This window comes from Polyodon spathula, chromosome 7 (assembly GCF_017654505.1).
Source record: "Polyodon spathula isolate WHYD16114869_AA chromosome 7, ASM1765450v1, whole genome shotgun sequence".
NCBI classification, from domain to species: domain Eukaryota; kingdom Metazoa; phylum Chordata; class Actinopteri; order Acipenseriformes; family Polyodontidae; genus Polyodon; species Polyodon spathula.
The window spans coordinates 1018931-1035343 of NC_054540.1; the positions used below are offsets into that span (position 1 = coordinate 1018931).

The 16413-nt window shown below is 46.6% G+C and overlaps 2 protein-coding genes across 3 annotated transcripts in view; both read left to right on the plus strand.

Moving 5' to 3' along the window:
* Positions 1–12247, plus strand: part of LOC121317960 (reelin-like) — a 167095-nt gene extending 154848 nt beyond the window's left edge. Inside the window, exons 55-65 of one of the 2 annotated variants that reach the window (XM_041254055.1) lie at positions 175–281; positions 593–835; positions 1706–1881; positions 2473–2546; positions 3037–3198; positions 3485–3642; positions 4249–4468; positions 4747–4944; positions 5060–5158; positions 8996–9001; positions 11293–12247. In XM_041254055.1, the coding sequence (XP_041109989.1) occupies positions 175–281; positions 593–835; positions 1706–1881; positions 2473–2546; positions 3037–3198; positions 3485–3642; positions 4249–4468; positions 4747–4944; positions 5060–5158; positions 8996–9001; positions 11293–11389 (1540 nt within the window). In that variant the 3' untranslated portion in view covers positions 11390–12247. The remainder of the gene's footprint in view (positions 1–174; positions 282–592; positions 836–1705; positions 1882–2472; positions 2547–3036; positions 3199–3484; positions 3643–4248; positions 4469–4746; positions 4945–5059; positions 5159–8995; positions 9002–11292) is intronic. The other variant, XM_041254056.1, reaches the window with a different exon arrangement.
* Positions 12248–13213: 966 nt separating this feature from the next.
* Positions 13214–13597, plus strand: LOC121318981 (protein Bouncer-like). The gene has a single exon (XM_041256220.1). The coding sequence runs from the start codon at positions 13214–13216 to the stop codon at positions 13595–13597; it is 384 nt and encodes a 127-aa protein (XP_041112154.1).
* Positions 13598–16413: the final 2816 nt, after the last annotated feature.

The following is a 16413-nucleotide window of genomic DNA, read 5'->3' on the forward strand; positions in this document are numbered from 1 at the left end:
ATTTTCGTTTGTAGACCTAATTTACTGATCTTGATTTCCAGCAGCTGTATTAGGGATCAAGCTTGCACAGAAGGGGCTCAGTTTCTCTGGGGACACCTTCATATCTTTCTCACTGCGCTCCTGAGTGCAGAATGCATACAATGACAGCGTGACTCTGCTCTGTTCCTGCCCCAGGTTTGTGGAGTACTGGGCCCGAATCGGCAGCGAGAACAACATGACAACCTGCCACCGGCCAGCCTGTCGGAAAGAGGGGGTCCTGCTGGACTACTCCAGCGATGGAGGTACTGTTCTGAAGCAGAGGAGAGAGCTGAGGGACTGGGAGGCAGTGTGGTCTTTTAGATAGAGCTGAGAGACTGGGAGGGAGGCAGTGTGGTCTATTAGATGGAATTTAGAGACTGGGAGGGAGGCAGTGTGGTCTATTAGATGGAATTTAGAGACTGGGAGGGAGGCAGTGTGGTCTATTAGATGGAGTTGAGGGGCTGGGAGGCAGTGTGATCTCGGGCTTTGAACCAAGGTAATGGGAGGGAATCAATGTGGTCTAGTGGTTAGAAGAGGGAGGTGTTTTCTGTTTCATGGCTCTGTGCTCTTGTAGGGATGTCGTGGACCTTGCTCCATGAGATGGACTATCAGAAGTACGCTGCGGTCAGGCGTGACTACATCGTCCTTCCTGACCAGGCTCAGACCAACACCACTCGCCTGCGCTGGTGGCAGCCCTTCGTCCTGACTGACGGGATGGCAGTGCCCAACCTGGACCGGGCTCAGTGGGCTCTCGATAACATCCTGATTGGAGGGGCGGAGATCAATCCCAGCCAGCTGGTGGACAACTTCGATGATGGTGAGCTCAGCTTCAATCCTTCTCTTATCTCTTACTGCTATCTCTAAAACTCTGCCACTTTCTCTGTCCATCTCTTTCCCTGTGTTTCTGTTCTCTATATCTGATGCTTTTCTGACTTGACCCATGTCAGTCAACTCTGCAGACACACTCCCAACTCTATACAGCAGGATATTCTGGAAAGTGCCATGCACACGCACACACGACACACATGCACACATGCACACACGCACACACACACATACACGCACACACACACATGCTATTTTGAAGTATGGTGTTCTGCCATTATTCTGCAGAACGGGCTCTTCTAAAATGTATAAGCTGTGTGCTTCACAACCAGGTTAGCAATACTGAAGAACGCAGCACAGCCTGATCACTGCCTACTCGGTGTAACTCTGTCTTCTTCCCTCTCTCTCTTCTTCCCTCTCCCTCTCTCTTCTTCCCTCTCCCTCTCTCTTCCCATTCCCTGTCTCTTCTTCCATCTCTCTCTTTCTTCCCTCTCTGTTCTTCGCCCTCTCCCTCTTCCCTCTCCTTCCCTTTTCTTTCCTCTCTTTCTTCCCTCTCCCTCTCTCTTCTTCCCTCACCCTCTCTCTCTGTTCTTTCTCCCTGTCTTGTCTTCCCTCTCCCTCTCTTCTTCCCTCTCCCTCTCTCTTTCCTCTCCCTCTCTCCTTCCCTCTCTCTTTCTTCCCTCTCCGTCTTTTCTTCCCTCTCTCTCTTCTTCCCTCCCTCTCTTCCCCCTCCTTCTCTTCTTCACTCTCCCTCTCACTTCTTCCCTCTTCCTCTGTCTTCCCTCTCTCTGTCTCTTCTTCCCTCTCCCTCTCTCTTTTCTTCCCTCTCCTATCTCTCTCTACTGCGATGCACTGTGCTCAGAGGGCATGTCCCATGAGGAGAGCTGGAGTTTCTACCCCAATGCGGTGCGCACCGCTGGTTTCTGTGGCAACCCCTCCTTCCACCTGTACTGGCCAAACAAGAAACTGGACAACACTCACAACATCCTGACCACCCGCGAGCTCATCATCCAGCCAGGCTACACCCTGCAGTTCAAGGTAACAACTAGCTTCAGGATCCCTAACCCTAACCCTAACCCTAACCCTAACCCTAACCCTAACCCTAACCCTAACCCTAACCCTAACCCGCAACATCCTGACCACCCGCGAGCTCATCATCCAGCCAGGCTACACACTGCAGTTCAAGGTAACAACTAGCTTCAGGATCCCTTCCACTGCTGTACAAATGGACCCTCTACATATACACACACACATATATACTAGTTGGACATTGCTGATGCTCACTGTTAAAATCCTCACTTCTTTGTGCCATTGTGATGGACAGAGGTATTAATACGATTCCCAAAGCTCTTGGATACAACTTTACTTAACCCCCTCCCCCCTCCCTTTAAATAAAAAAGGATCATTTCAATGCAATGCTGAAAAATTTAAATTATTTTCCGAAGCTTGTCCAGGATTTTTCTTGTTGTCCCCTGTGGAATGAATAGTTGTCAGAGCTACAGTAACATTGTTGCTTTCTAACTGGTATTTCAGTCCACTCCTTTGAATCTGTTCTGTACTGGGGGCTGCTGTTTGTACCCGGGCTTGTGTGCTGATTCTGTGAGTAACTGTGGGTGTCTCACCCGGCAGATCGTGGTGGGCTGTGAGGTGGAAAGCTGTGGGGAGCTCCACTCAGTGCTGCTGGAGTACAGGAAGGACGCCAGGTCAGTGAGCATGCCACTCCACTGCACTGTCAGGGGCTGAGCTGAGCAAGATAATAGCAGATCTAAGAGATGAAGTTCACTTTGCCAGAACTTATTATAGGTATTGAATGTGTCTTGCTGGAGCTAGGCCAACTGGTGAAATAAGCCACACACATAGACAGACACACACACGTTTAATAAAGAATATAGTTTTAGTGAAATTATATATTCACTACTGTATATATTCAGTGTGCATCCATATACTGTAATACAAATGTACTATTCATTGATGATATCCAATAATTGTTTTTTTCTCCTTCACTACTGCCCTCTTCTTGTCTTCCCTCTCTCCCTCCTCCCCTCTCCTCTCCCCCTCTGTCTCTCTCCCTTCTCTCTCTCCCCCCTCTCCTCTCCCTCTCTCCTTCCTTCCCTCCCTCTCCCTCTCCTCCCCTCCCTCTCCTTTCCTCCCTCTCTCCTCCCCTCCCTCTCTCTCTCCCTCTTTCTCTCTCAGGATGGACTCATGGCAGCAGGTTCAGGACGAGTGCCTCCCCTCCTCAGTGAACAATGTGGGCTGCTCCCCATTCCAGTTCCACGAGGCCACCATCTACAGCGCTGTCAACAGCTCCACCTGGAGCCGGGTCACAGTGCAGCTCCCCGACCACGTCTCCTCCAGGTCTGTGTGTCTGCCTGCCAGCACTCGCACTCAGACTCTCTGCTTGCATTGATAGGCTCACGTCAAGCAGGTCTTGACCAAGCACAACAAGAAGATGATGTCTGTACTTGTCTAGATATAAACCAAACTTACTTCTCTCAGCTTTCCACTAAATGAAAAAATAAAAAAGCAACAATCTGAATTGCATTTCAGGGAAGACACACGTGCTGCATTGACAGGCAGATTCAACCCTGCTACACGCAGAAAGATAAAGACTGAGCGACTATCCCGTGTCTCTCCCCTGCAGTGCCACGCAGTTCCGGTGGATTCAGAGAGAGGGCAGTGCGGAGAAGCAGAGTTGGGCAGTGGACCAGGTGTATATCGGGGAGGCCTGTCCCAGACTGTGCAGTGGACATGGTTACTGCACCAGCGGGGCGGTGTGCATCTGCGACGAGGGGCACCAAGGTGCGCTCAATAATTGACATACTTTTTGCAAGATGAAAAGCGAATGCATTGCTTTTCACAGTGATCTTGGATCACAGTGATCTTGGTTGCTTTGGGCTCTCCCTTTGCATCATTGTAGTAGCCAATCGTAACTCTTTGGAGAGCTGTGTCAAGACAAACCTCCAGAGGCAGTGCTAGCTGTGTGTCTAAACTACACCTGGGTGAGTGTTCTGTTCACTGGGTCTGGACAGACTCTGTGTTGAGGGATGAGCCGGTTGCACAGGTACGCACTGTCATGGCTGGTGAACTTACCGAGATCCTCTGCGTTCCCATCATTGCTGCTGAATAGTTGCACACTCACACGTCTGATACCGGCCCAGTGGATCTCATCACAGTCAGTGTATTATTATTATTATTATTATTATTATTATTATTATTATTAATTTCTTAGCAGACGCCCTTATCACAGTACAAAGTATCACTTTACAAAATATCAGTGTAAAGAATCACATTTCACATTTCAACTGAGGAAGTCTGGTCTAAGCACTCAGCCCTATAGCTGCATCATGCTGCAGCTGTAACCATGTTCCTCTAACCCTGTCCCCCCACCCCCCTCTTCTATCACAGGTGATGACTGCTCCATCTCCTCCAGCGACCTGCCCAGCTACATCAAGGACAACTTCGAGTCGGAACGCGTGACAGAGGTGAACTGGCAGCAGATACAGGGGGGGGGCATCGGCAGCGGCTGTGGCCAGCTCTCCCCTCACGCTCACGGGGACTCGCTCTACTTCACCGGCTGCAAGACGAGACAGGCCGTCACGCGGCCCCTGGACCTGACACGAGCCAGGTAAAGAACCCATCGCTGCTCAACACCGCTACCCCCAAACCTGGCCTGACAGACAGGGCAACACAGAGACAATGACCCCGGGGTGACCGTCAGTTTGTAGGGGTGCTGACCCCTTCAGATGACACAGTGTCTTTTCACAGCAAGGTGTACATGAAGTGTCCGTCCACAGGGTGCTGAGAAGCGAAGTGCACATGATATGTTCTTCCACAGGCGCTGAAATAGCCACGCCAGGGTTTCAGCTGCCAGGCATAATCTTTTTTTCCTTCTTTCTTTTCCAGTAAGATCATGTTTGTGCTGCAGATCGGCAGCGTGGCCCAGACTGACAGCTGTAACATGGACCTGGGCGAACCCAACACAGTGGACAAGGCTGTGCTCCTCCAGTACAGCATCAACAACGGCATCACCTGGCACGTCATCGCCCAGCACCAGCCCAAGGACTTCATCCAGGCACAGCGCGTCTCCTACAACATCCCACTGTGAGTGATCCAGCAGCTGGCCAGCACAGCCAGGGCCCAGGTGCTGCATGGTTACAGGGATGGTCCTCACTAAGCTTTCCGTTATTCTCTGACGCTGCGTTCTTTGTCTCCACAGGGAGGCGCGAGTCAAAGGGGTGCAGCTCCGCTGGTGGCAACCGCGGCACAACGGGACGGGTCACGACCAGTGGGCCCTTGACCACGTGGAAGTCGTTCTGTGAGTATCCACACCCCCCATCCCTCCTCACCCTCGTCCCTCTCTCTGTGCCGGGGGGTCCCTCCCTGCCTCAGTGCCTCCAGGGAGATGAGGACTCTCACTCAGGAAATGTGAGCTTGGGGTTGAATCCAGGTCCAGGACAGCAGCGAGGGGGTAAAGAGTGTGCGGAGAGTTCAGAGTTGTGGGTTTGCTAATCCGAGAAAGGTAGAGCTGCTGCAGCCCAGCAGGAGAATGGACAGGAGCTGAACTGAATGGAATAGAACAGAAAGGGAAAATAATATAATTTAATAGCAAAGAACAGATTAGAATAAAAATGTATCAATAAAATATAATACAGGTTTCTACAGAGCCATTTGTGAAGGTGACCTGTGCTCTGCAGCTGAAAGCAGTGCCACCTAGAGTCTTCAGACTTGTAGCAGATCTGGAAGGTGCTATAGACCGCCAGATTCAGACGGTGAGCACAATAATCTGTTATACAATGACATTAGAAATGTGTGTAGCAAAGGAGAAGCCATACTAATGGGGGATTTCAACTTCCCCCAAATAAAATGGGAAAACCCGGTGGGTAGCGCGAAGGATGAAATAGAAATGGTGGAAATGACAAATGACTGCTTCCTAACACAATTTGTGAAGGCACCCACTAGAGGGGAGGCATGCCTTGATTTAGTCTTTTCAAATAACGAAGATAGAATAACTAAAACAGAGGTCAGAGAACCACTGGCAAACTCAGACCACAACATGGTCTCATTTGAAGTGTTTTTTAAATCCCCAAAAGTAAAGACTAAAGCTAAGGTTTACAATTTTAGAAAAGAAAACTATGAAGGCATGAAACAGAGACTAACAGAAGTAGATTGGAGTAAAATAGAGAAAACACCCACAGAAGAAGGATGGTTGTTCTTCAAAAATGTAGTACTAGAGGCACAAAACAATTATATCCCTAAAGTAGACAAATCTAAATGTAAAACTAAATTGCCAAAATGGTTTAATAGATCAATTAAAAAAAATATTCAGCGAAAAAAGGCACTTTACAGAGCATTAAAAAAGGACCAAAAAGAAAGTACGCAGAAAGAGTACACAGAACTGCAAACGCAAGTCAAAAAGGAAGTTAGAAAGGCCAAGAGAGAAATAGAAATGAACATTGCTAAGGGAGCTAAAACCAATTCCAAAATGTTTTTCCAATATTACAACAGCAAGAGAACATTCAAAGAGGAGATTAAATGTTTAAGAGATACAAATGGCAAAATCGTAGAGGAAGAAAAAAAAATAGCAAATATGTTAAATGATTACTTTTCACAAGTTTTTACAAAGGAAGATACTGACAACATGCCCCACATGTCATCCAGTTCCTATCCAGTTTTAAATAACTTTAGCATAACTGAGGCAGAAGTGTTAAAGGGACTAGGAGCTCTTAAAATAAACAAATCCCCTGGGCCGGATGAGATCCTCCCAGTAGTACTCAAAGAAATGAAAGAAGTAATTTACAAACCGCTAACCAAGATCATGCAGCAGTCTCTTGACACAGGGGTGGTACCGACAGACTGGAAAATTGCAAACATAATACCGATCCACAAAAAGGGAAACAAAACTGAACCAGGTAACTACAGACCAGTAAGCCTGACTTCTATTATATGCAAACTTATGGAAACTATAATAAGATCCAAAATGGAAAATTACCTATATGGTAACAGGGTACTGGGAGACAGTCAACATGGTTTTAGGAAAGGGAGATCGTGCCTAACTAACTTGCTTGATTTTTTTGAGGATGCAACATCGATAATGGATAATTGCAAAGCATATGACATGGTTTATTTAGATTTCCAGAAAGCTTTTGACAAAGTCCCGCACAAAAGATTAATTCTCAAACTGAACGCAGTTGGGATTCAAGGAAACACATGTACATGGATTAGGGAGTGGTTAACATGTAGAAAACAGAAAGTACTGATTAGAGGAAAAACCTCAGAATGGAGTGTGGTAACCAGCGGTGTACCACAGGGATCAGTATTAGGTCCTCTGCTATTCCTAATCTACATTAATGATTTAGATTCTGGTATAGTAAGCAAACTTGTTAAATTTGCAGACGACACAAAAGTAGGAGGAGTGGCAAACACTGTTGCAGCAGCAAAGGTCATTCAAAATGATCTAGACAAGATTCAGAACTGGGCAGACACATGGCAAATGACATTTAATAGAGAAAAGTGTAAGGTACTGCACGCAGGAAATAAAAATGTACATTATAAATATCACATGGGAGATATTGAAATTGGAGAAGGAATCTATGAAAAAGACCTAGGAGTTTTTGTTGACTCAGAAATGTCTTCATCTAGGCAATGTGGGGAAGCTATAAAAAAGGCTAACAAGATGCTCGGATACATTGTGAAAAGTGTTGAATTTAAATCAAGGGAAGTAATGTTAAAACTGTACAATGCACTTGTAAGACCTCATCTTGAATATTGTGTGCAGTTCTGGTCACCTCGCTATAAAAAAGATATTGCTGCTCTAGAAAGAGTGCAAAGAAGAGCGACCAGAATTATTCCGGGCTTAAAAGGCATGTCATATGCAGACAGGCTAAAAGAATTGAATCTGTTCAGTCTTGAACAAAGAAGACTACGTGGCGACCTAATTCAAGCATTCAAAATTCTAAAAGGTATTGACAGTGTAGACCCAAGGGACTTTTTCAGCCTGAAAAAAGAAACAAGGACCAGGGGTCACAAATGGAGTTTAGAAAAAGGGGCATTCAGAACAGAAAATAGGAGACACTTTTTTACACAGAGAATTGTGAGGGTCTGGAATCAACTCCCCAGTAATGTTGTTGAAGCTGACACCCTGGGATCCTTCAAGAAGCTGCTTGATGAGATTTTGGGATCAATAAGCTACTAACAACCAAACGAGCAAGATGGGCCGAATGGCCTCCTCTCGTTTGTAAACTTTCTTATGTTCTTATCTTCTTATGTATTGTGGGAGATGACTTTACAGCTTAGCAATCATATCTTAGTACTGGCAGTGATGTACTCAGGAGATTTGGTGTTCACAAGTTTCGATACAGAAACAAAAAGAGAATCACAGCAACCAGCAATGTGGGCCATGATAAAGGCATTAGCCAATGCCTCAGCCCTGGCTTGATCTCCAGCTCTTCTCGGCTCGTCTGTAGCATTTCTAAGGTGGAAACAGACTGCTTGCTTTACATATTGGTCAGAGTGAGCTTCTACCAGGGTGCTGCAACTGCAAGGCAGATTGACTCCCATACCTGCAGTGCAACGGGAATCCAGTCTGCTAGGCAGGGCAGTAACCCAATGGGATGGATCAGAGATCAGACAGTGCAGAGAGAGGGCTGCTCTTTCAACACAATCAGATGAAGAGGGGTTGTCAAGATTGAACAGATACAGTAATAGACCATACCTGCAAAGACAGCTGATAGGTGCATACTATAAGAAGTGTGCTCTCTCTCTCTGCCGGCTGCAATGTCTTCTCTCTGTCTCTCTCTCTCTCTGCTGCTGGCTGCAATGTCTTCTCTCTCTCTCTCTCTCTCTCTCTCTCTCTCTCTCTCTCTCTCTCTCTCTCTCTCTCTCTCTCTCTCTCTCTCTCTCTCTCTCTCTCTCTCTCTCTCTCTCTCTCTCTCTCTCTCTCTCTCTCTCTCTCTCTCTCTCTCTCTCTCTCTGCTGCCGGCTGCAATGTCTCGTCTTTATCTTCTTTTTTCAAAGCACTGACCCTGACCCCTGGGCGGGCTCCTCCCTCCCCCCTCAGACCTTCCTGAGCGGTTGCACGCCCCCCTCCTCCCGCCCAGCCCGCTCTCTAACTTGTACTCTGTTTTGTTATCTGCTCCCTTTGGCGTGGCACTAGAGTCAGGTAAGTTCTCTGCCACTTCACAGCCAGTAAAATGTTGTCAGGACTCTGGAAACGCGACTCTTCCTGACAGCTCCAGCATTGCAGTGTGAGAGGGAAATGTGGTTTGCTTCTTCTCAAGAGAAAACAAAAGGGCAACTACTTTCAATTCGTCTTTTTGAACAATTCCAAAGGATGAACCAACCAAAATTCTCCTCCCAAAAAATCCCAGAATGACAACATTTTACTGGAGATCTGAATATACCTGTGTCTTTGTAGTTCTGAGGGAATTGAGGGGGCTGGACCCCAGCACTCTGCATGCTAAAGCCCTAGCCTCCAACCCCACAGCCAATCAGGACAATGGTCTTTACCTGCACAGATCATCCGGGCAACAAAGCACTCTGGGAATTGTAGTTCCAAGTCAGTAGTCTACAGTGCTACACAATATCTTTAGACCAGAATTTTAGCAATATGTTAATGATTGCAGTAAAACTGTAATTGTTTTGCCTTGTGGTTTTAGGAAGTTACTGACAGTAACTTGGAACACTTTTGTACTGTAGGTGACTGAACATTTCCAGATTTCGTTTTTTCATTTTCTTTGGTTTTTCGATATCTGTTTTCCGGAGCTTGAGTTTATAAGTTGAGTCAGTCAGGGGCTGAAGGGATACAAGCAGTGAACCTGCTGGCCACTGGTGACTCTAGGCAGAGGGAGGCAATTGAGACAATGTAGGTATGTGTAGGTTTTTAACATGCCAGGTCAGGATGCCCTGGAACTACAACCCCCAGAATGCCTTGAACTGTGGGGCTTCAGGAGGTTCAAAACAGCAGTCAGCAGGAGGCTAACCACTTCACTGCAATGGGTTATGGACAGAGCAAGTCTGTGGACACCCAGGTACAGCACCTTCATCTTTCAGTTGCTTCGGCATCACTTACACTGGACTGCCAACAGGTGGTGTGCACCTTTGCAATCACATGGGAATTACTGTGGAGTTATACTACGACTTTGTGTGAAGGTACATGAAGCCAGTGTATACTGTACACACACCTGTGCGTCTGTCATTAAAGCACAGGTTTCATCCTGCTTCAACACTGTTGACTAGCATTATCATTGGCACAGACAGAGTTTCTTTATTTAAGCTGGATATGGCTGCTGGTCTGGGTGTTAGTCTGGCAGTGAAGTGGTTAATCCCAGTCTGGGGCTGTGCCTCCCTGAGATGCATGTTCCCTGTGACTGTGCTCCTCGCCCGTGCTGTTCCGTGCTTCTGCCTGCATGCCTCTCTGTGCACGTGCACGACTAGGGCACCTCCTTTGCATGCATTCTGTTTACCTGGGATTCAAGTGGCTGTACCTTTTAGGGTCTCTGGAATCATAGTAAAGAGTGTAACTGGGCAGGATCCAGTACATGTCTAAAATGGTTGCTATATATATTTGATGTATTTAATACGCACACTATTTGAATGTCTATACTTTCTGATTAATATTTTCAGTAGAGTTGCCTAGTGGGCTTGTCCTACAGGGTACAGTCACTTACTACACATTCCCAGAGACAGTGTCTGAAGGATTCTCTGAAACTTTGCGCTTGGCGACCGGAGATACTGAATTTGTCCACCAGGTGGCACATGCTTATGTTGCATGCAGAAATACCAGAGAACTACAGTTCCAACGTGTGCTTTTAGGAGGGTTTATCTGATTGAAAGCTAGTGCAGACGGGACATTCATCTGTGGTTTGTATGACCAGACCAGGTCCAATAGAACCTTCCCAGCCCCTGTATGTGCAGGATCATCTTGACATGCACCCATCCGTAGGAAGAGAGCGCACACTCTGGCAAACTGCAGGGACTAAAGGATGTTCCTCCTGCCCAGCTGACAAAACCATTGCTTCTATGCAGGGCTGACAGCACATGCACGTTACCTGGTTCTGGCTGACTGCTAGTGTCTTACTTTCCACTCGCTAGCACTTGCTTTGCTGACTGGTGGCAGTCACCTTGCAGATTCCCTCACATTTGCTCCATGGTTCCCCAGCCTCCACTTGTAAGTTGCACAGTCACTGGCAGGGCAGAGGCTGCTGCTGCAGATCACTGTGCTGCTGCTCAGGACCGAGTTGCACATTGCTCATAAGGAAGGTTATTTAAAAGATCACGCTGGCTGTTGAAGTGCTGATTGCCAGTGCTCATCTGCAAGTTGCCAAGATCACCCTACAGTCTGTTTTGATCACACTGGTAGATACGCCGAGCTAGTTTTGGTCTAAAACGTGCTTTTCCCTCCCCTCTCTCATCTCCCCCTTCCTCTCTCCCTCACACCCCCTCTCTCTACAGCACCCGCAAACAAAACTACATGATGAACTTTTCACGACACACTGGATTGCGCCACTTCTACAGCAGGAAGAGGCGGGCTCTGAGACGACACTTCTGAGGGCTCTCCGCTCATCGCCTGCCAACATCACATAAATCCCGCCCCTCCCGACGCCAACTGGTTCCAGAGACCAATCAACTTTAACCATCCCGCTCCTTTCTGACTGACACACTGGCCATCCAATCAGGTGCCTAGAGCCCTGGACTGAGCCACGGCCAATCAGCATCGCTCTTTACCAGGAAGGCGTGAGAAGTCCTCCGTCCATTTCTTTGCATTTTATTATTTTGTTTTTTATTATTTTTTTACTCTCCCCTTCGGCAGTGTGAAAAAATAAAAAAAACAACTCTGCGAGAGGACAGGAAAATAATACTGTGCTTACAACAATACTGTGCTTACAATACTGGTGGAAATGATGATGATGGCGTACTGTTTTTTGCTGTCTTTGTATCTGTGAATTTTTGTGTCGCGTTGGTGTGGTGATCAGTTAGTTGTTTTTTTTGTTATAAGTAAGAGGACCAGCCTCTGAAGAAGAAAAAAGAGAAAAGCACAATGGAAAAAAAAGACTGAGCGAAGATTTCTTTAGTTCGTTTCTCTCCGAAGTGCAGATATTTATCGTAACATTCCCACGTACCTGTTTAAGTGCACTGTATGTTCAGTAAGTGTGTTGTTTTATAGAGTCGTTAAGTTATTAGGGTTAGAGCCACAGGGTCTGTTTCTTTTGGCTTATTTTCGGGTTTGTATTTTTTGCTTTGTTTTTTTTCTACCTGCGTTGCAGTCGTGTTGTTTTGCAATCTGTTGTGTATTGATGGACCCCTCAGTGTAGACTCTGTATATCAAACCCCTGTATATATCTGTATCCACTAGGGGATCCCTGAACAGTCTTTAAAGGGAATAAACTACTGGCCAAGCCTGTGTGTAGCACCGTGTGTGTCTGTGTGCTGTGCTTCTGTCCCTCTATCGTTATTCAGTAAAGTGGAAATATTCAGTTAGGTTGTAAATTTAAATTGTCCAATTCTCTCAGCCAATCTGGTTCCCGAGTACAGTGGCCGTTGCACTGAGGTAAGTGCCCTCTAAAAGAGACTTCAGAGCCTTGCACTTCAATCACAGGCAGTACTGCCTTTTAACACATGTTCTAACAGCACTGACACGCTCTGCAGCGATCGCTCCCTGCAGCTGGTTCCCCTTCTGTCTCAATACAAGCCCTTGCTGTTGTTCAGCAGAGAATACTGTACATCAGTACGGCTGAGAGACTCTTTGACTCAGACACTTTGATGATTGTACATTGAGAGACCAGGGATGCACTGCTGTATCATCTGTCAGTTACTTATCCAATGAGAGATTCATGTCATGGTTTTAAAGTTTTGCCAAACAAATGCCTCTGTCATGTGAGGGGAGGTCGTGTGTAACTCTCGTTATATACAAATGAACACCTACATGTTTATCTAGATTTGAAATCCTTTACAATATATTTCAAACCCTTGCACTTGTTGCTTTCAGCGGTTGTGAATACCAACAAGGACAGCACATGATTATCCACCTGCATATCTGGTCTCATATACTGTACACTGAATACTGCTGACAGTGTGTTGCTAAAGCTGTAGGAAAGGGAGTGAAACCATTTGCACTGCATGTATGTGCTGCTGTGATCAAACAGACACGTGTTCAACGACAAACGACAGCAACAGCAAGATCTGACATGCATTTCAGCACCGGCATGGCGCTGTGTGTGAGTGACCTCACGCCTGTGACATCAGCGCTGCATTGTTACATCCTCAGCGCTGTGAACACCCTGCTAGCTCCCTTCAGGCTGAATGAGTCTGTTTTTGTATTTGTGAATTGTTATGACACACACGCACACACGTTTTACCGCCCAGTGTCCTGGAAATGAATCGACTGTCGTCCTTGCTGCTCTGCACTGTGCTCCTGCAGCAGATAATGTCCTCAGGGGCTTTGACTTGCTACTACTGCCAATTTGACCGCAGAGAGAGAGGCTGCAGCAATTTGCAGACCCAGTGTGTACACGGGGGGGCCTGCTTCGCAGGGTCCGGGCTATACGGCGGGCTGGAAGTCCTGAAGGGAAAAGGCTGTGTGGACAAGGAGCTGTGCAATGACCTGGGCTCCACTGACTTCAGGGGAGTCACCTACACGGTGAAGTACGACTGCTGCAGACATGACCTGTGCAACAGCCGCAGTGAGCTCTCCGCTCGCCCGGCCCGCGGCACTCTGCTGATGGCTGTCGGGGTCGTTCTCTTCTGGTTCAGAACTTAACAAGCCTGCGTCCGGGGTGAAGATTACTAAAGGTATTAACAGATAAAGGGATCTGGCTTTAAAAATGAAAGCTTCCCGTTTCTCCTGCCTCCTCATTCCGCGTACTGTATATGAGTCCCTGCTGAACTCTACAGAGACAGGTTTGACCCGTCCAGTCGTCCAGCGGTGATAAGCAATGTATTTATTTATTTATTTCAACAGGGTCTGTTGAGTGCGTGCACGGGGTGAAACATTCAGTTTTCAAATTCCATTTTTAAAATAACCATTGAAAGCTCCTCTCGTTTGTAAACTTTCTTATGTTCTCATGCTCTATTGAGTTACATTTTATATATACTCCAGCTTGACATATTGCTTGACACTCAGGGACCCGTCCGCTCTGTAGTTTACGGTCGTGTGCCAGCCTGACCTCAGCATAGCACGCTTGCACATTGTACCGTATCGCACTGTGCAGACGCGATGCACAATGTTGGAAAAAGAGGACTGATAGTAGAGCAGTATTCTTAAACCCAGCCAGGGCACTGTTGGCAAAGTCCATTCTATAACAGGGGCTGTGGATCATTATCAATAACAATTAGAATTAGAATGGAATTAGAATTAGAAAGGAACTAGAATTAGAATGGGGAGATTTCATTTAAGGCAAACATATAAAAATACACAAAAACACAAAAACATGACACCAGATTGCATTTTTAGATATTTATTGTACAAACAAAAGCACCACAGTTCAGTGAAGCAGTTTCCAAATCAATAAATAAGTAACCTTTGTCTTTTTTTTTTTTTTTAACCTCAGCCAGGGCACTGTGTCAAAAGTCCATTCTATAACAGTGGGCTGTGCATTACATTACAATACACAATTAGATTAGAATGGACGTAGAAGTAGAAAGGCACTAGAATTAAATTGGGGAGTCAAGAAAAAATAAAAAATATGAGTTCCTTTCTTCAGCTCGGCAAAAACATAAATTTCATTTAAGTGCAAACTATATACAACAATTACACAAAAACAGCAAAAACTGACACCATGTTCTGCATGTTTTGAATAAGGCGTGTCTGGTCTGCAGTGTCTCCCCATGGCATCTCTACAGCAGGGCCGCACCTGGGACCTACTGAGCTGCGCCCTCATTTCCATACGTATACATGAAGCTGTGACACAACACGAGATATTTACAAATGTACAAACTTTATACAAAGAGTCCAAAAGCAGCCCTCCGTTCAGGGACTGAGAGCCGGGTCAGCGCTCACGCTCACAAACCACTCAACGATTTTCTCCTAGTCTCAAGACGTTCAGGGAACTTATTTGCACAAAAAAGGTCAATTTTTGCAATTAAAAAATAACAAAATCTGGAAACGCATGCAATAAGCAAAGTAAATGTGGAATGATATTGATCTGCACATCATTGACTGACTGTCTTCCTTTTTATCATCTGTTAAAAGCTTATTCACTCTGTTAAGTTCAACCGTCAATACTAAACCATTATAATATATATATATATATATATATATATATATATATATATATATATATATATATATATACACCCTGATTTGTGGGACTAGAAACTGACTGCTGTTCTGTTGAATTGGTTGTAAATTGAGTACCCTATGGTACAGATGCAACACAAGAGTTCTACTACACACACATATTCACATTTACACAATGCCTTTGTTGCTCTATCTTAAAGACTGCTGTGCAGAGTATATTAAAAGCCCTGGTAAAATCTAATAACAGAGAGAGGAGGTTAAATATTTCCCGAAGGTAAGGAGAATATAGTGTAGAAATATGATTTGCAGAAGAAATTAACACATAAACACTGAGCAACTCCCAGACAGACGAGCAAAGATAGATACGCCAGTCAACGAATGTACAAATAGAAAGAATAGATCAATAGATTCTCCACAGCGTATTGAGCCGTGGAGTGCCTGAGACAGTCCTGGGCTGGCTGCTTGTGACAGTCGCACTGGGTCTCCTGTGTGGGTGAGGGCAGGGTGGGGGTGGGTTTGGGGGTCTCTTTGCACACTGTATCTCTGGTGTGGGTGAGGGCAGGGTGGGGGTGGGTTTGGGGGTCTCTTTGCACACTGTATCTCTGGTGTGGGTGAGGGCAGGGTGGGGGTGGGTTTGGGAGGTCTCTTTGCACACTGTATCTCTGGTGTGGGTGAGGGCAGGGTGGGGGTGGGTTTGGGAGGTCTCTTTGCACACTGTATCTCTGGTGTGGGTGAGGGCAGGGTGAGGGTGGGTTTGGGAGGTCTCTTTGCACACTGTATCTCTGGTGTTGGTGAGGGCAGGGTGAGGGTGGGTTTGGGAGGTCTCTTTGCACACTGTATCTCTGGTGTGGGTGAGGGCAGGGTGGGGGTGGGTTTGGGAGGTCTCTTTGCACACTGTATCTCTGGTGTTGGTGAGGGCAGGGTGAGGGTGGGTTTGGGAGGTCTCTTTGCACACTGTATCTCTGGTGTGGGTGAGGGCAGGGTGGGGGTGGGTTTGGGAGGTCTCTTTGCACACTGTATCTCTGGTGTGGGTGAGGGCAGGGTGAGGGTGGGTTTGGGAGGTCTCTTTGCACACTGTATCTCTGGTGTGGGTGAGGGCAGGGTGGGGGTGGGTTTGGGAGGTCTCTTTGCACACTGTATCTCTGGTGTGGGTGAGGGCAGGGTGAGGGTGGGTTTGGGAGGTCTCTTTGCACACTGTATCTCTGGTGTTGGTGAGGGCAGGGTGAGGGTGGGTTTGGGAGGTCTCTTTGCACACTGTATCTCTGGTGTGGGTGAGGGCAGGGTGAGGGTGGGTTTGGGAGGTCTCTTTGCACACTGTATCTCTGGTGTTGGTGAGG